Here is a 20,161-nt window from a genome sequence, read left to right on the forward strand (position 1 = left end):
ATTCCCAGTCATTTGTAAGTCACTACATTACAGCTCTATAAATGTGTTTTGCACCTAAAACAGATATTCTAATTTATTTTCCTGAATTTAGTAAATTTGAAGGTATAAGCAGCATTATTAAATACAGGAACCTTTTTCTATCTCTATTCTTTCAGAACACAAATCAAGTATTATGATAATTTATTTTAAAACAATAGACTCATAAGCAGAGGTTCTGCTTGCAAAGGTAGAACTGCATTTGAATCATTTTATTTATAATTTACATTTAAATCTCTAAAACTATATTTTCTTGCAACTTACCCATTAATCATATCAATTTTTTTGTTATTGTTCCACAAAGATGTCTCAGACATATCCAAGATCGTATGTAGGTAGCTTCTTTGATAGGGAAATGTAGAAAATAAAGGATGTGTCAACCATAAATTAGCATTCCCTTTCTGACCAGCTGGGTCATGTTTCCTTTTCAAAATCCTCTGTCTCATGAACAAAATAATAATCATCTAAAAGACCTCATTAAGGGATCAATATATCAATATAACCTCTATAAAGGGGCACATCGCATTTTAACTGATTCCTTGAATCCATTAACGGACTATTAAACCCAAGCCTCCAAAATATATTGCAAGAGACTATTCACTAGTGTTTACTTACTAATTTTCCTCAGGGAATAACTAAGGGTATGTGCAAAGATCCCAAAACTTTTATGTTTAACCAAAGAGCAAAAGAAGTTCAGCTCTTACTAAATCATTTGTGCAAAACAATTTATCTTAAGAAAAATTAAAGTAGGCAAAGTTAAACCATGTGTACTCACCAAAAAACTTCCAAATGCTGAATTAAATATTGCAGCTGCCTATGAAGAAAATAAACAGGAGAAACACTCAGTGAAAGTGAACGGCAACAGGACAAGCAAAGATCCCTTTCCCCACTGTTCAAAACCTCAGACAGCTGACCCTACAGAGGAAAGGTAGTCACTGCTTCCAAAGATGCCAGTGGCCTCTAGTTTACTAAGATAGATGACTGCAGCTTAGGATGTTATCAATAATGGGCCTCAGAAGCAGGCAGGGAAAGGCTTCAAAACTGTATGATGGTCCAAAAGAACCATCTGACAGTAAATCACAGCTTGGTTGTTACTGATTTTGCTGCTAGAACTAGAAAGACCAGAGTTGATGTATACATAACAACGAGCATCCCTAAGGTGGGTAACAGTAAAGCAAACATTAGCTGTTCCCTAACAATGAGCTGTCATCACCAGGTGACAGCTGCTGTTGCATACTTTAGCACCAAGGACAGGACAGTTGAGAGCAGGAGAACTATTGTCATGCTAATTATTTCTTGGTTAGAACAAGCAAGGAAACGTGCAGTTGGTACCCAAAATTAAAGAAGAAACGATCGATTCTGCTTACCAAAGCATCCCGAGACCACTGCAGAGGCTATCCACCCTCAACCAAGTCAGTCCCTGTGTTCCACGAAGCTACACGCCATACATAGTCCTGGTGGCTTTTTATATTACTCAAAATGGGGAAAAGTTGTACATCTGATTTGATGAAAGAAAATGAGAGAAGAGGGGCAAAAAAAGAAAGAAAGAAAAAAGAAAACCAAAACTAGGCAAAAGTCAAAAGCATGTAGAGAAAACCTATTCAAACGCCCAGGAAGTCCAGAGCAGTGTCGGTTAATCGTTAGGGACATTCCCGGCCGCAATGTAGGAAAAGAGGCCATCAGTTTAGCAAGTTTGACTCAAGTCCAACATGGCTAGGCTGTAGCTGAAAATGCCTTCTGCTCCACAAGAGGATGCGAGGGGAGTGAATGGCTAATGAGATCGCCGGCTCCAGAGAGCTTGGCTCTCTTATGCCACTTCATAATTAATTCAAAGCTTTGATAATTTCATTAGATTTCTCCTGTGCTGATCCTATCAATAAAAGATGGCACTGGACCCCAGCTCCTCTGTGGCAGGAACACAGGCGACAACCACAGGCCAGGGAAACCCTTGCTTCTTGACAGAGACAGTGGCATATGGCGCTCTGTGTTGTGTGGGAGAGATGAGGAGGGAGAAAGAGATTCCCCTACATAAAATATTACAAATGACAACTATAAACCATAGCAACATATTTTAGGCATCTCCCTAGAATTCCATTATGGACAATTCCAGGAAAGTTTCACACACAGAGAAAAATAAAAGGGGATACAGTAGGTTGTGGTCAGAGCAACAGGGAACACTGGCTTCCCTGTCGCACGATGTACTTGACAGAAACCTGTACACACCGGCTGCATTTTATGCTTAAGATAGATTTAGCTTATTCAAAGAAAGAAACGAGCACTTCCCACTAGAGCTCCTCCTTCCAAATCATCTTCAGACCTTTCCCTAACCTTCTACCAGGAGCAAGTACGCCTGCCCAGCACTTACCGAACATGTGTTACTACAAGTAGAACACACAAGTCCAAGTTAAACCACTGACGGCTACTGCTGACCCGGAGCCCTCCAACCCAGTCACTCCTGCTCGCCTTTGTGATCCAAACCTAAGTCATGCTTCATGGGGATCGGTGCCACGATGAGATGTCACCAGCACCTCCTTAACTGTTTTCTGATTGTGGGGAAGATCTGGATTCTCTGCTATGCCATCCACCTAGGCAGTAAATCAACAAACTCTTGTGAAGTGGTTGACTTAGGGTCCCAGGTGCTCCAATGGCCAGATGAAGCTAGATACTGACCCCAATCTTAGGCTCAATTCTATAGCAGCAGTACACGAGGGAATTATGGTTTCAAGAGTTTTGGAGACTGTTTTCTGATGTAAGGAGAGCCGTCCTGCCCTTTCACACAGCCCTACAATGCCTTCTGAAGACAGTTCTCTCCATTTCCTTCCCTGCCTCATTAAACAACTCCCGATTTCCCCCAATTCATAATATCATGCTATTTCTTACATCTTTGCTCCCTGATCTAAAATGATTAATTCCCCCTTCAAGGGAGTGGGGAGGACCTTAACAAATCAGCTTGTGGACCCATCCTTCCAAGTTTTCAGTGAGCCAGCACCCCATACACAACTTAGCATATATGCACAACACTCATAGGTGGCCTGAACAAACTCATGCTTGCCACTAGGACACTTTGAACTCATCTCCACTGTGGCACTTGTCACACTCTCTTGGACTCTGTTCACATGCCTCCCTGACCCACTGCAGGCAAGGGTCTTCTAAGGAAGGGATGGGATGAAGTTCATCCCAGGCATGAACTGAACACATTTACAGAATTCCAGAAAGAAGTCCACTTCTCCTACTAAGCTACTCTGTGATGGGCAGATTCCAAGGACTGACAGACCCAGGAGACTGGATCTGATACCTCATACCATCAGCAAGTAAAAGCCTGTTTGGCTTTTAATTTCTGTTTTTACCGTGTTGTCTTTCTATATCTGACAGGACTGTGGGACAGCGGGATGGTAAGCCACTTCTTGTTCACTTTACTCTCCTTGTGCCAAAATGTAATGATTGATTTCAAAATAAAGTTAGTACTTTAGTTCCTCCTCTGCTCTTGCTGGCTGCTCACCAGCTGCAGAAAAACCACCCTTTGAAGCAGATATCATTGTGCTGGAAAGTTCCAAGATAAACAATGGCAAGCAAACATCTGGCTTTTAGACAATCCTCCCCACCACACACACACACACACACACACACACACACACACACACACACACACACACACACACACACACATCCACTATTGTCCTTACATATTTTAAACAAAAATCTTTAAAGAGAATACAAGCTTCCTGAACTGAAGTGAGCTATGAGCTGCCACAAGGAGTCTGCTCTGAAGGGGAGACTGGGCTCTACAGCACTTCATTGCTCACTGTTGCAGCTGGAATCTGAAGCTCCTGAGGACCACGTGCCAAGGCTTAGTCTCCAGCTGATGGAGCCTTTAGGAGGTGGAGCGTACTGGGAGAATGTCGGATCACCGGGGATATAAAGCCACAGATATTCCTGGGACCTCAGCCCCTTCTTGATCCTCTCTTCTGTTTCAGATAAACAAGTCTCCTCCGCCACCTGGTCTGCCATGGTGTACTGGCTGCCACAGGCTCAAAGGACAGGGACAGGCCACCAGAAGCCTCTGAAACCATCTTGCTTCTTAAGTTGTTCATCTCAGTGACACAAAGCCAATAAACACAGTTGATAGAACAATTAAAACAATATCAAAACCCATACCCCCTCTAGAATGCTCCATTACGACAATGATCTTGTCTTATCCGTTCAGGGTTGCTTGCACCCTTACAGCCTAGGATAGCACCTGATTCACAGAATACCTTCTATAAATGTTACAAAAAAAAATTTAAATGACTGAGGAATGTTAGCTGAGTGTGCTACACAACATTCTCACTACTCACTCCAAATCCATCTGCAAAGTATGTAACTAAAGTAATTACATTTGATGGGCAGTTAGATTGATGGTAACTAAAGAAACATGTTGCAGTGGTCTATTAGCTCTGAGGTGACTGGCTTCCCTCACACTGTATTTTTAGCTAATATATTGCTTTCAGTACTTCTAGTAAGGTATTTTACTGATGTTTCATTATTTTTTATGTAACACGCCTTTATTAAGTGACTTAGTAAAATTCGACTTTTTTCATAATCTATCTGTAATAATTTAGAATAAATTTCCTTAAAGCCTGAAAACAATGGAGACAGAGAGCTCTGAAGTCACAGAAGCGATAATTTCCATTGCTGAATGGAATACTGTCAAGTTCTACTTTACGGAAAGCCCAAAGCTCACAGATCCTAGGAGTGCTGTGCTCTGCCCAGGTTTCATACTCTGGACTTACAGACGCATGCCTGGCCCCTTCTACTCTATGAACACTGTGGAGCCTACCCAAGTCTCCTTCCTGTCTTGGTGCTCGTCCTCTGTCCTCCCCTTGCTCATTTACTAAATAAGAAACTAAACCCACCACTATGGAGAATAGGAATGATTTATTACAAGCTAATTTGTGAAGCGCCTGGCTTTCACTGCTGAGTGTCCTGCCTCCTGGTTGCAGTATAAGGAAATGTTTCTATGATGTTAAAAGGATGATTATGGCTGTCCTAATTCCCAATGATGTTCTAAGGTAGAGAGCCTATGTGGAGAGTACCCACAAGTCAGACACCAAACACAGTCTCAGCACGTGTGAAAAGATGTCAAAACTGGGCCAGGGTGCCCTTCTTCTGCATAGCTTAGATGGAGACTGGACTGAGGAGAGGAATAAGCAATGGAAACTCCCAGAAGTACTGTTTGACCGGCTCTCTTCCTTCTGGGGAGAAGGCTCATTCCTCCTCTCAAGTTGGGGGTAGGAAGTCATTTACAAGCAAGCCAACAACGGAAGTAATAAAAACTGCATGGAATCAATGAACATCACCTTCCCATGGCAGCTGTTGACTGAGAGCCATATTCCATGCTTGGCAGAAGAGGGTCCATGCTGTAAGAGTTCTCAGAAACGTGACAGTGTGTCCTTTAACCTCAGTGGCTGGGCAGGGAAGGTACACCAACCCAGAGACAGGCACTTGCTTCCTGACTAGAAGCAACAAAGATGGGAGTCTGCTTAGAACAAACCATAGTGAGGCGGGGCAGAGGGAGAGGGCGGGAGTCTGGACAAGGTACACTTCAGTTCTGTGACAGTGTAAGGCCACCTCAATGCCATGTCAGCCCTTGTTCTGGACTCACCACACTCAAGAAGAGACTCTGGCAGTAGCCATCTAGATAAAGGACTGAAGGCTGGGGTGAAGTTGTGATCCAAAGTGCAAAGAAACATGGGCTATTTAATAACAACGAGTGAATCCAGATTGCTAAGCACATGACCGTGAGATCGGATGGAGCAGCTGTCAGGGGAGGATGTGGGGGAGTGCCTCAGGTTTACAGTTCTTACAATCACACCATTCAGTGAGGGACTGGAACACAGCACTATAAACATTTAGCTGAACCAAAAGGAAACAGACTCTAGACACAGAGGTCAGGCCATGCCAGAGTGACAAAGCAAAGGAGCTGACGCTGCAGGCATGTCCATGCTGGAAGAAGCCCAGGCTCTGGCTGCCACAGGTAGGATGGGAGCTGAGGCCTTGGGGTGGGGTGAGGCATAAGGGAGTGCCAACAGACCGCAGCTGAGGGAGGGCGTGACGTAAGGCCTACCACGGCCTCTGAGGTGCTATGACCTGACGCTACTAGGAGATGGGCAAGCAGAACTTGAGACACTCCGGAATAGATGTGGTTATTCCAGACTCCTCTGCGTGTTTCCAAGAGCAGGACAGGTGTCTGTCTGTGGTCAGCCAAAGCTGCTCCTTACTGCCACGTAAAGACAAGAGAAATTGAGAAGATGGCGCCTATAGTCTGTAACAAGGGAGAGCATGTGGCTGGAACCTAGGCCTGCTAAGCCCAGTGTTCTTCCCTCTGCATGACTTCTGTGGTTACTGCATCCTGGAGCAAGAAAGAGCAGAGTGTGACCAGCACTTGCCCAACTGACACTCTCCACTGTGGTCACCAGCTAATCTGACAGACTCTTGGATGGCCAGGGTTTTGCTCTTCTCAGATAGTAAAAATCACTGGGTTTTTATGAAATGAATAAAAGAAAAGACGAAGAAAACAGAAAGCTTAACCACACTGCAGAAGGTCTGAGGAAGCTGTGAAATGCTCTGGATGGTATTTTCTTCACCAAATATTACCATGACATGGGTGCCTGTCTCTCACCACCCGAACCCCGACTTCCTGGAGTGGTTACTCCCTTCCTACTATAAAATGCCTCTGGAACCTTCCATGCCTTTCCGTCAGTCCCGTGACCTAAGAGTAGATCAGCAAAACCAAAGCCACTCCCACCCCATGCCTTACTCAGCTCCAAAACTCTGGTCCTCCTTCTTTGTCCATAATGTGACCTTACTGGTCTGTGAGGATTGGGAGGAATGTAGAGACAAAAGGTCCAAATGCGGAGATGGCTGGAAGTTCAGCAAGTCAACGTACTTGCTTTAATCCTGACAACACGAGTTTGCTCTCCGGAACCACACTGTAGGGGAGAACCAACTCCCACAGGTCGTCCTCTGACCTCCACACTTACACACCATGGCATGCTCGTGTGAACTCGTGTGCCTTCGTGTGCGCGCACACAAACACACACACCAAACAAACAAACAAACGTTAATAAAAGGCCAAAACTAAAAAGCAAAATTCCCATACTTTAACAACCAGCCCAATAGATCATTGCTGATGATTTATGATCTTTAGATATTTGGAGTTCTAAATTCTAATTCTAAATTCTAATTCTAGAATTCTAAATTCTAATTTGGAGTTCTAAGTTCTAAATTCCAAATGCCCAGTCTCAAGAAAAGCCAATTAGAATGCAAAGTTTATTCTTAAGCAAGATGGTGAGATGTCTGCCTGTTCACCTAGACAGGCATCCTACACACACAGTCCATGAGCTAAGATGAAGTAACGTCCTCCTTAACCCTGACAGAAAGGTCTTTCACTCAATGCTGCCATCCTGTCCATGCTAAGGGTGGGGACTGGGGATGAGGGAGAGATTGAGAGACTATATAAAACTACCTTTATGCCCTTAGGAATGAAACAGCTTCTTTAACAAACTGTCACATGGAAAAGAAAAGGCTAGTATGGTTACAAAGCATCCACCAACTTAGAGACTCAGTTTGGAATGCTGCAATTCTTGGTCTAAAAGCCACTGCTGGAAGGAACACAATGACATGTTTTTATAAATGTTGACACATATCCTACTTGAGAGTAAATGTTCGTTATCAAATTGCTGTTCCAGGAGTAAACTGTAAATCTTTCTAATTTCTGCAGATCCATTTCTTGATACCATGATGGAAAAAAATTGTTTTTGGATATCCTTTATCTTGAGGTGAGCAGTGTTGCTATTCTTGTTTGTAACCATTCTTCTCAATTCAGGCATGGAAAAAAATATGCAAGTTCCTGTTTCTGGGCACTAAATTGAATCAGGTGTCCTCTTCTCTTAAGAAAATTAAGTTGCTTTTGTGCTGGCGTGCTTTAATGAGAACGGAGTCGGCCGACAGTGACAAATGGCAATGAGGCCATGGAGAGCATGTAAGCAGGACAGTGTGTGCAGGGTGCAGGCTCACAGCCCATTTCTCACTGACTACTCTGAATGACTTCGCTGTTTCTTAAGGGGCCTATTCATCTCAAATTTAGTTATTACACAACGTTTATTTGAACATATATTCTGTGGATGATGACAGTTAATAAAGGAAATCTTTCACAAGCTGTATTTTTACATATTGTTCCAACTACAGTTCCTAGCCCTTTGATGGTGTTGATGGAATAGCCTACACTGTTTGTACCAGGCTTATTTTTTTTAAGGCACATATATTCAGATTCCTTTCTCAGCACATAGGGACTCTTAAATAACTGTTAAAATGCATAAAAAAAAAAAGTCCTCATACAGAATGTTAAAAGTAAAAGGACATCTTAACTGTTCAACAAAAATCGTTTAATGTACAAACTGACCCCTCTAAGACAAACCAGATGCCTTTTAACACTTTTAGAGCTCGGGTGCCTAATATGCACCAGCCCTTGCATACCAATCCACTCTCACGGTACGCACAGCGCCAGAGACAGAGGGCAAAATCAATTTTCTTGAGGTGCAAAAAGAATCCAATAGCAGCTGTGGGGCTTTAGTCCATGGAATGCTTTTGTCATGGAGTACCAGGCACTGGGAACAGTGCAGAGTCTGCGGTTGTTTCTAGTCGGCCTAAAAGGATCCTTTTCACGCTTTCCTCAAAACATTTATTAACTCAGAGATCCATCAGTTCAGACGTGGTTCTGGTTCTGGGAGAAACAGTTACTTTAAGTGAAACTGGTATACAATAATAAAATTTCACTACAGCCTAGGGGAAGACTTGCAAATGTCCTTTATCATGGAGATTCATGCGACTTCCTCCTGAAATCCCAGTTTCAATGAAATCAGAATATTCTAGTAGCCAGGTCCTTGGATTCAGTGACAAGCCCTTGACAATCAAGAAATAAAACTCAAGAGAGGAAAGAGGTCTTTCCCAAGGTCATGGGGTGCAGCAGCAAAGCCAGAGAGAAGTCCTCTCCAGGCCATGCTGCTGCCCTCTCTCTTATAGCCACATGGGCTAGCTCATGCATGAGTTTAAACAGCCAGCCATAGATAATGGCTTTTACATTTAAATTGTAAAATACTAATAACTATGCAGAAGCCAATATATTAAAGTGGTTATGGCTATGTGAGACAACAGGATTATAAACATTTTCTCCTCTATGTTGGTCTTTGATTTTTAAGGTTTAAGGTTTTTGTATTGCCTATATATTTAGTAAGGGGGGAAAACATAAGATAAATGTTAGAATCTTGGAGGCTTGCTCATCATCCTTTGGGCGAGCCTAGCATAACAGTGTGTCTGTCTATCAGGTGGCGCTCAGTTAATGTGCGGCTAAAAGTTGAATGACCCGAAGACAGTATCAAGGGGACCACCGACCAGTCATCTGCACTGTATCATCACTACTGAAGGGATGAACTGTGGTACAAACCAGAATACCAAGTCTTCAACTGAAAACCCTTAAGATTGTTTTAGAATACCATATTAACCTCATATAAATATCTAGAATGAAGCTGAATAGAAATTGGTTAAATTATGACATAGTACTTGACATTATCTCTTTTGATAATGCCAATTTGCTGATATTCTTGAAGTTTGATTTTTCTTTATTTTATGAGTTTCCAAACTCCACCAAAAAGGACTAAAGAAAATATTCCTCTACTCATTCATTCGTGCAACACAAATTTGTCAAGCCTAACCATAAAACCAGGTCTTGAAATACAAAAAGTCAATAGCCTATGGAGTCACAGTTAAGGACAATAGCCTCAAACAAATCAATGACTTGAAAGAGTTAAGAAAACCTGGCAGTTAATGACCCAGCATTCTTTCAGGAGGCCGTTCAGTATCTCCTAGTGCACACACAACAAGCATTTCTCTGATCAATTAATGGAAGCTCTACTCAGTGCCAACCATGTACGAAGCTCTCAGCACACCAAGAGAAAATCTGGCCAAAAACTCCCCTGGCACTTTGTGTAGAAAGGCGTCCACAAAACGGAAGTGACAACCTACGTCAAAGCAATCTAGGGTTTCTTACACGTTTTAGACTCTCGCTACTCAGCTCTGTAATCTCTGCTCTTTTCCATCCATTAGGGCTGAGGACTTCAGCACATCTCAAGAGAGCACTGGATCAATCCCTCAGCAATCGCTCTCCCATCAGCTTTTCAACAGTAATAATCAGCTTTCCATAGCGTCACAGGACTGCCACGGACCACAGGCCATGCACTCAAGGCCCCTTTCCTCAAAAAGGTGCCACCAAAGTCACAAACAAATAGAGCCTGTCCACCCTTCCGAGTCTTCGGTCAGAGAGTTTCAGATTCAAATTATATGTTAGAAATCACATTTTCAGCACCAAAGTCTTCCCTTTTCTGACATACTCTTTTGAGATTGTTTTTTTTTTTTCCATGAGGGGTCCCTTATTGCCATTACAGGTCCTCAGCAATAAACAGTGAACTGATTCTTCAGAGGAAGGAACATCAGTATTCGGTATTGGCTCTAATAGCCTTTTTTTTTTTGGTTTTGCAAAACAGAGTTTCTCTGCGCAGCCCTGGCTGTATGGAACTCACTCGGGAGACCAGGCTGGCCTTAAACTCACAGAGATTCACCTGCCTCTGCCTCCCAAGTGCTGGGAGGATTAAAGGCATGCGTCATCATACCTGGCTGTAATATGTTTTTTTTTTTACTATTTTATATTTATGTATGTATGTGTGTGCATGTGTGTACACACCCCATTGTGCAATATGGAGCTTAAAAGACAAGCTGTGTGTCTCTGTTCTCTTCTTCCACACCTGTGGGCTCCGGGAACAGAACTTGGGTCATCAAGCTTGGTAGCCAGTACCCGCTGCCTGCTGACCATCTCACCAGGCCCTAATGTAACATTTAAAGAAGAAATATTAATTACGTGAAAACTCATCCAGAAAACACAAAACATAGCCTGACATTGAAGCCATCTAAAGCATCACAAGAACAGTAGAAAATAGTCCTCTTGTATATAGATAGGCACAAAAGTCTACGTAAAATTTGAATTATTTGGACCTAACAATATGCAGAAATGCTTCATTATGCAATGGGATTTACTTTAGGAATACATAATTGGTTTATGATTTGAAAAATCAATCAAGGCACTCAAACTTATCAATGATTTTTTTTAAGTAGTCATTTCACAGCTATATAACAAAGTGGTGGCACTTGCCTGTATTCCCAGGACTCAGGAGGCAGAGGCAGGAAACTGAAAGTTCAAGACCAACCTGGGACAGAGTGAGACACACATCTGTGGTTAAAGATTCAGAGAACCAGAGGCTGGGGAGATGATTCAGTGGATGAGGTCCTCAGTGTACAAGCAAGAAGGCCAGAGTTCAAGCCTCAGCGTCTCCATAAAAGCCAGGCGCGGGATAGCCCACCCGTAACCCCAACCCTTGGTCAGGAGGTGGAGTACCCCCCAGGGCAAGTGGCTGGCTAGACCAGATAAATTGACACTCTCTGGGTTCAGTGAGAGCCGCTGCTTCAGTCAATAAAATGAAAATCCATCAGGAAGACACACCCAACTTCAGCCTCTGACCTCACACACGTGTATGTGCAAACATACATAAGTGTGCCCACAAACAGGCAAATACACATGTGTACACACACAACTTAGAAAATTAGAATTCATAAGAATGTCCCAAAAACAGCCATGGAATGAGGCTATATTGTTCATTTGTAACTAACCCTGGCCTTATGAGGCCACGTGAAGACCAGAGAAAAAAGTTCCCAGAGCAGAAGAAGGCAGCGATGCCAGGAAAATGGCCTTAACTTCCCTTAATCTGCAAATAGATATGAAATTTAACTTGGGTTTGCCTCTTAAATGCCTCCGATAATTATGAGTAAAATTTAAACTGCCTTCAAACACTGGCAAAAATAGCTACTAGCCAATCCTCTGCTGTGTGGAAGTCTCCAGTGTGATGACCAGCCATGCTGAAGGCAAAACACTTCTGCCACTTTTGCTCTAAAAGCCAACCTGCAATTGTCTGCCTTTGTGTGCCTGACTTTTAGAGTCTGTGGTTTCCTACACAAGCCTGCCTTTATTTCCTTTATGCAATAACAAACTTTGAATTCTCCTTCCTAATCTGGTTTGATTTTTTACCTTGACTGCCTGAAGGTCCTAGCTGTGAAATAGTGCAAGACAAAGAAACAAAGGTACACAGGCTGGAAGAGTGAGATAAACCAGGAATTTATATTTGACTGCCCTAGCTCCCCTTAAAAATAAGAAAAACAAGTGCAGTTTTCATTTTAACATAATGATACGTAGAACATATGTACGTAGAACATAAAATCTACATACAAAACAACATATTTCTATATACCAACAAGGAATAATTTAAAATTGAAATTAATAAAAATAGTATTTATAAGTAATGTAACAACAGTTAATAGGGGCTGGAGAGACAGCTCAGTGGTTAAGAGCACTGACTTTTTCCAGAGGTCCTGAGTTCAATTCCCAGCACCCACATGGTGGCTCACAACCATCTATAATGGGATCTGATGTCCTCTTCTGGCCTGCAGACATACATGCAGATGGAGCACTTATACCTTAAAAAATACATAAATAAATAAACTTTAAAGAAAAAAAAAACAGTTAACAGGTACAGAACTTGGATTTGAAAACCTACAGAACATCAGCAGAAGGAAAATGTAAATCCTAACTAGGGACTGGTTCAGGGCAACGGCTCAGGCAGGAAACTGCTTGTGGTGCAGGTACAAGGGGGAGCTGAGTTCAAGCCCAGACCTGTGCGAAAGTCAGGTGTGGTGGTGATACATGTGTGGAATCCCAGAGCTGAGGAGAAGGGGGAGGCAGGGGGGTGCCTGAGGTTTACTGGCTGGCCGGCCTAGCTTCAGGGCCCAGTTCAAGACCTTGTCTCCAAAGCCAAGGTAGATGGCCATCCTCAGAAATCACATGCAAAGTTGACCTCTGGCATCTGAACAGGTGTACACATATGTACTCAGACAGACTTGCATAAGTATTCCCACAGACACAAACACATACACACAAGCAGCACATACCCACCCCAACTCACAAATAAAAACAGCTGAAGAGATAGAGCTTAAAACTTCCAATATTAACATGTCGAATCTTTCTACATTGACCTAAACAGTCATTGTAATCTCAAAATATACACAGGATTTTTAGTAGAAATTGACTTAATGAGTAAAATTTATTTTAAAAATAAACTTTATTTATCAAGGCATCACTTTCATGAGGAAAAAAGAACAAGAACAAAGTTGGTCTCCTCCGGATTTCAACACTTTCTGAGAAGCCGTACTGAGCAAGAGAGGAAACTGGCCGGAGGACGATGGACTGATGACCAAGGCTCCCAGCACAGCGGATCTGGAAAATGGCCTTCCTGCAGACAAGAGCTGCTTTTTGACAAGAGTGCAAGGGCAGCTCAGGGAACGGGACAGACTTCACAGTGAGAAGTGCTCTACCACATGCCACCCAAACAAAAACGCCGAAGGGAAAGCGAACCCCGAGGCCCACCGTACAAAGAGGAGCATTTGATACAACCACTCTACCATGGGTTAGCAGCTTAGTAACTGGAGACTAGAACACCAGCTTCATAAAATTACTGTGAGGTCACGTTAGATGGCGATATAAAAACCCAGGGATCGGACAAAATGTCGTAAAATCCACGGCCGGCTGCTGCTCCTTACACAAGTGTCTGTTCTCTATCACAGAGATCAAAAACCACCACAGCAGAGACAAATAAACACTTCTAAAAGGACCCCCAGAAAACCACCTTCTTTCTTGCACTCACACCCCAAGTGCTCTGTATACAAACCTCTTTCAGCTCAGGGTGGTTCGTGCTCACTGAATTTACAGTGTTTTCCACTCCAGCATCACATCACAGATAAAGCACAAATAGTTTAAGTGCGACTGCAAGAAGAGGTAGGATTTAAATAAATTAATGCAATCTAAAACGCCAATGAGGTGGGAGAGCAAAAAGACAGGATAGGCACTGAAAGGAAGAGCGCTGGCAGGCTGGCGGGCTGGCGGGCTGGCGGGCTGGCTCTGTGGGGAAGGTGCTGTTGCCAAGCCCGATGACCCGGGTTTGATCCCCAACTTGCGCAAGTTGTCCTCTACCCACACATGTGCACTGCGACACACACACACACATGCATGTACACACACACGCAAGCACCAAGGGCATATGTGCATGTGATGAAATAGAAAATTATTTTAAAAAATAATAATAAAGAATGGTCAGCGGGCTGGGCTGTAACTCAGTACAGAGCACCAAAACATAAAAAAAAAATTAAAAAGTGATTGGAATAACTTCTTTAAAAATCTATGTGTGTGCACATGCACATGCACATTTCTACCAGTGCAGGTTTATTTATGCAAACCACGGCACACATGTGAAAGTCAGCCATCTCAGATGTCAGTCCTCATCATCCACCAGGTTTGAGGTGGAGTCTTGTGGCTGTGTGCCACTGCACATAGTAGGCTGGCAAGCTTCCGAGGATGGGCCTGTTTTCAACCGCCCACCCCACCGTAAGCACTAGGACCACAGATGCACACTGCAGTACCCAGCCGTTATGGGAGATTTGAACTTGAGTGCTGTGGAATAATCCTCTGTACACTGTGTGAATAGATGCCATTACTACTGGTTTAATAAACAAGCTGACTGGCCAATAGCTGAACAGGATAAAGCTAAGTGGAAAAACCAAACTGAGAATGATGGGATGAGAAAGGGTGGGTCAGAGGAGACACCAGCCAGCCACAGAGGAAGCAGGACATGTAGAAAATGAGATAACAAGACATGAGCCAGTGGGAGAATAAGAAATATGAATAAGAAATAAATAAGAAATATGGCTTAATTAAGTGTAAGAGTTAGCTAGTAACAAGTCTGAGCTACCAGCTGAGCATTTATAATTTATATTAAGTCTCTGAGTCAGTTATTTGGGAAGTGGCTGCCAGTTATTTGAGAGCAGGCGGTCGGAACAGGAAAACTCTGTCTACACTCTGGTCCTCAAGCACTTTACCCCCTGAGCCATCACCCCAGTGACCTAGAATAACCTTCCAGGAAAAAGCAGGTGAAGACTCAGGTCTTTATGACTGGGCTGTCAAAGTGAATAGGAGAGAAAGGTATGGCATCGAACCACCTGCAGTTATCTTAGGACAATGACACCCACTCCAACTTCCCCAAAACATCAGACGCTTTAATGTGTCAATAATTACCAAATGGTTATAACTTGGATTTTGCTAAATAAATAATTTTGCTAAAACATAAACTCACCACTACAATTTAAGTTGTCTTCTTTTTTTCAAATAAAGACTAACAGAATATACTTTTCAGTAACAAAACACTGATTATTTTAAGTTAGTTGAGCAAGCTTTCTCTTTTATAGTGCACCACTGATAATGTGGGTCTTTTCTGATTTGTATAGACACAACACTGTGATTCATTTTATGTCCTATAAAGATCACAGCTGAGTTTAAAAACAAGCTTCAAGGCATCATATCTATCTACAAACAATAGAGTAATCCCTACGGAAGAAGTAGAGAAAGTTTTCCAATTTCCTAATTGGACAGTAGCCTAGGGTGGAAAGGGCCCTGCTCAAGAGGACATAATCTCTGACAGTGGCTGAACTGGAATTACAAGGAAGAGCTTCCAAACAGTCTTGCTTCCCCAGGCCATTAATCTTTATCTGACTCTAATATACTATGTAGATAGGATATACATGAATATCAAAAATACATGGCAAGGAAATCACACAGACACACTAAAAAGGAGAACACTAGTCAGCAAGCAGCAAAGCACTAAATTGACTTCAAATTTTTATTAAGGGTATCCTTCTGTTAGTGACTGAAGGTATATTAGCTTAGTGGGCCATGCAATCGCTGTAGCACCACAACTAATGGACTGCCAGGAGATGATTTAATAAAGAGAGCCAGCTGAACAGCGGTATATAAGTAACTCTGACAACCTAAGGCTTTCTTCTGGTCAAATGTTTTATATCTGTAAGTGACTTTCTTAAAAAAAAAAAAGGGCCCGAGAAGAGAACTCACAGAAGGATTCACTCTAACGGCTCAACGTTCTTATTTAAGTTCAGAATGCCAAGACCTTCAGATGTGACTCCACTTGTAACATGGTCAGCGATCTCGCTCAACGAAGCATTCAGCAACTCCAGTGGGTACCAGTGTCGTGGGTGGTCACGGTAACGTAGCAGAGCAACTCCAGTGGGTATCAGTGCCGTGGGTGGTCACGGTAAAGTAATATAGCAACTTTGGTGGGTATCAGTGCCGTGGGTGGTCACGGTAAATTAACACAGCAACTCCGGTGGGTACCAGTGCCGTGGGTGGTCACGGTAAAGTAACACAGCAACTCCGGTGGGTACCAGTGCCGTGGGTGGTCACGGTAAATTAACACAGCAACTCCAGTGGGTACCAGTGCCGTGGGTGGTCACGGTAAAGTAACACAGCAACTCCAGTGGGTACCAGTGCCGTGGGTGGTCACGGTAACGTAGCAGAGCAACTCCAGTGGGTACCAGTGCCGTGGGTGGTCACGGTAAAGTAACACAGCAACTCCAGTGGGTACCAGTGCCGTGGGTGGTCACGGTAAAGTAGCAGAGCAGTTATCTTAAACGTCACCTTCTAGACCACACTTGAAAATGTGAGTGTCAGGAACGGGGTGGGCAGAACAAAACCATTTATTGAACAGACATTTCCACAATATATTTTAAAAGAACTATGTGTGTGACAGAGAAGAGTGGGGGGGGAGGTACCTTTGCCCCTTTCTAGTCTTGCTAGGAGTAAGGCAAGTATCAACATCTCCATCAGTCTTAAAAAGGTCACATATTCCACTTGACACAACAATGCCACTTCTTAAATCTTATCTAAGAAGGGGATGGGGACTTAGCTCAAGTAAGAAGAAGGCCCTGGGTTCAGTCCTCACTCAACTGTCAAAAGAAAAAAAATACCTAAGAGAATGATATGACACTAACAAATGATTTAGCACAAAAGATCATAACATTATTTTAAATAACAAAAAACCATAAGTTGATGAAGGGCTAAGGACACATAGGATATGCCTAAGAATATGGTTATCTACCAGTAAGTAAAGAAATAATTTGGTTATATTTTCCAGATTATCACTAGGAGCATATAATGCTTTCATAATAAAAAGAACCACAAAGGAACATAAAATCTGGCCCTATCGCCACTGTGGAATACGTCATTTAACTAGTTTGTTAAAATGCAATGTATGACAGTGAATGAATGGCAGGATGCTCTTGCTCTTGATGCTCAAGCCAAAATTACACCTAGGTATGTGATCATGTCATAATATATACTAAATCCAAAATAAAAAATCATTTCAATAGAAATAGCAATAATTGTACGTTATTAGAAAAGAATCCATGCCAGGAGGTGGTGGCGCATGCCTTTAACCCCAGCACTCAAGAGGCAGAACCAGGTGGATCTGTGTGAGTTCGAGGCCAGCCTGGTCTACAGGGTGAGATCCAGGACAGGCACCAAAACTACACAGAAAAACCCTGTCTCAAAAAAACCAAAAAAGAAAAAGAATCCTTTTCTGCCATTATCAAAGTGATCATTTCTTGGAGGAATAAATTACAAATACATGTGGACTGACAGCAGCCTGCGAAGAGACAGGTGAGGACCGGAATACAGCGAACTGTGAAGAGGAAAGATGAAGGTTTAAATGCTGAGGGCCCCAGACAGCATCTGCTGTGAACAGTTCTGATTTCCTTTAAAACAAACCTTATTATACTCTTTGAAAAGGCATCTCTTTAACCTATTCCTTAGAGAAGAAAAAGATGGGGGGAAGTCTGATTCAGGAGTAAGACTCCAATTCTTAACTTGTTTTTAGGATGCTCAGTTTCTTGCAAAATGAAGACATGACTTCCCATCTGCACCTGTCCATCAAACCGCTCCACATTACAACATTTGAAGACAGAAACCACTTGCTGTGTGTGCCAGAGTTGTTGCTAAATGATCTGTAAGCTGCATGTGGTGGTGCACATCTGTAATCCCAGAACTTGGGAACAGCGGCAGGAGGCTCAGGGTCAGTCCGGAGTATGTAGTGAGGCCCTGTCTCAAATCCTAACCAGTTAACTAATTAATTAAATAAATAATTGGGTTTATAAAGCCTACCAAGTATTAGGCAGTCTGGCTGGTAACGCACTCTTGGCCCTTTCTCTCTCCCATCTTCTCCCCACCTCTCCCGTTCTCTCACCATAACCTCTGCCCCAGAAGTCTGTGTAGTAGAGTCATGATGAAAGTCACTGAAAACAGGTTTATGAACTTACCATTTTTCTATTTCTTTCTTTTTTTAAAAGATTTATTTATTTATTATGTATACAGTGTTCTGCCTGCATGCATGCCAGAAGAGGGCACCAGATCTCATTATAGGTGGTTGTGAGCCATCATGTGGTTGCTGGGAATTGAACTCATGACCTCTGGAAGATCAGACGATGCTCTTAACCTCTGATCCATCTCTCCAGCCCCATTTTTCTATTTCTTAACATACAAGAAAATAAATGGCTTGAAAGTAAAAATACTACTTTTGCTTGGAAAACTGTGTTTGGTCTATCTTAAAAACATACCATGATTTAAATGCGGCCCTGAGAAAATTTATGAACAAAACAAGGTTCTTGGGCATAACTGAATTCTGGTAGCCTTTTGAAAGTGTTTTTGATCCAATATCAGATAATTAATGTCAATTCTTCATTCTCCCAACCACTGAAAGATAGCACTGTCAAAGAGGTTGATGCTGTTTTTTTAAATTACAGGCACGTGTATACATGAGAATGAAGGTGCCCACACGGCCATAAGAGGGCATCGGATCGTGCATCTGGAGTTACCCCTGTGGGCTATCTGATGTGGATGCTGGCAACCGAAGCCAGGCGCTCGGCAGAAGTGGTGCTCCGCTCTGCGGCACTGAGCCAGCTCTCCAACCCTTTTTACTAATATCAGTCTCAGCTTCAGGATTCTTTACTGAAGCAGACAAAAAGGAGCCACCTTTGGATCCTTCAAGCCTACAGCGAGGCCCACACAGAATCTACTTATGCACAAAACACCCATCTTGGCCAGGAGGTTGCAAGGACTGAAAAATCAGGTGGCACTTACCACTTGCCACCCAGTCACCCTCTTCACGCCCCACCCATGCTCTCCCCAGAGTTCTCAGCCATCTCACTGGTCTGCCAGACACCAAGTAAGTCAGCTTGCACAGGCAGACTCCTTGAGAATATAAATGAGAAGGTTACTAAAATCAGCCCTCTATCTCTACCCTCAGTTAGCTTAAATTCAAGATCCGAATCAGGAGGCTAATTAAAGATTTTCCCAAGATGTCATTTAGCCAGCTTTTTCCTTCCTTTCCTGCATTTCCATCATCTTTCTAATCTCAAAGTTGAAAAAGGTTTACATCTTTAAGAGAAAAAAATGTGGATGTCTTTTAAAAATGAATTCCCTTAACTACTCCTTACATCTCCTTTCTAATCCCCAACCCACTTAATTAAATTCAGTGTGAATTTAAATTGCAATTAACATCTTTTGAGGGATTACATGCTCTAATCACAATTATACAGTGAATATTTAAAACACATACATTTTGTTACATTATCTGAAATGCAAATTGGGAGTCCAAAAAAGATGTTTAATAAAAACGTATAGTACTGAAGACTTTATTACGAAAGCTAAGGGACCAGAATTGAGGTTGGAGAGAGTAAAGCACAGATACAAGTACAAAAACAGATTGCCTTACCTCCAAACCCCTGGATCGACCCCGCTTGGCTCCCATGGAACCTAGCTTCACCACAGTCTAGTAAAAACTCACTTGTAGGGGTTTGGTTAACCAAATGAATTTCATATCTTTCTCTCATACCAGTAGCTCAGTCTTAAAAAAAGAAGCAAGTCATACAATTCTGTACGGGCCAAGCATGTTTTTCTAGTCAAGTATAGTAGCCCAAGCCTTTAATCCCAAGACTCTGGAGACTGAGCCAGCAGAACTGCTAGGAATCTGAGGTCACACTAGGCTACCATGTAAAACCAGATCAAGGCCACAGAATGAGGTGCTGTCTCCAA

General features: G+C 42.6%; 1 protein-coding gene across 12 annotated transcripts in view; it reads right to left on the minus strand.

Moving 5' to 3' along the window:
• The window catches only part of Slc10a7 (solute carrier family 10 member 7), a 234,111-nt gene that overhangs the window by 160,734 nt on the left and 53,216 nt on the right, over nt 1-20,161 (minus strand). For all 12 annotated transcript variants that reach the window (XR_008215640.1, XM_052727224.1, XM_052727222.1 and 9 more), the window contains one exon: nt 812-850. Coding sequence is in view for 11 of the 12 variants with exons in the window: in XM_052727224.1 (XP_052583184.1) it covers nt 812-850 (39 nt within the window). In the remaining variant the exon portion in view is untranslated. The remainder of the gene's footprint in view (nt 1-811; nt 851-20,161) is intronic.

Source organism: Peromyscus californicus, unplaced genomic scaffold (assembly GCF_007827085.1).
Source record: "Peromyscus californicus insignis strain IS unplaced genomic scaffold, ASM782708v3 Scaffold_8__1_contigs__length_139910024, whole genome shotgun sequence".
Classification (NCBI taxonomy): domain Eukaryota; kingdom Metazoa; phylum Chordata; class Mammalia; order Rodentia; family Cricetidae; genus Peromyscus; species Peromyscus californicus.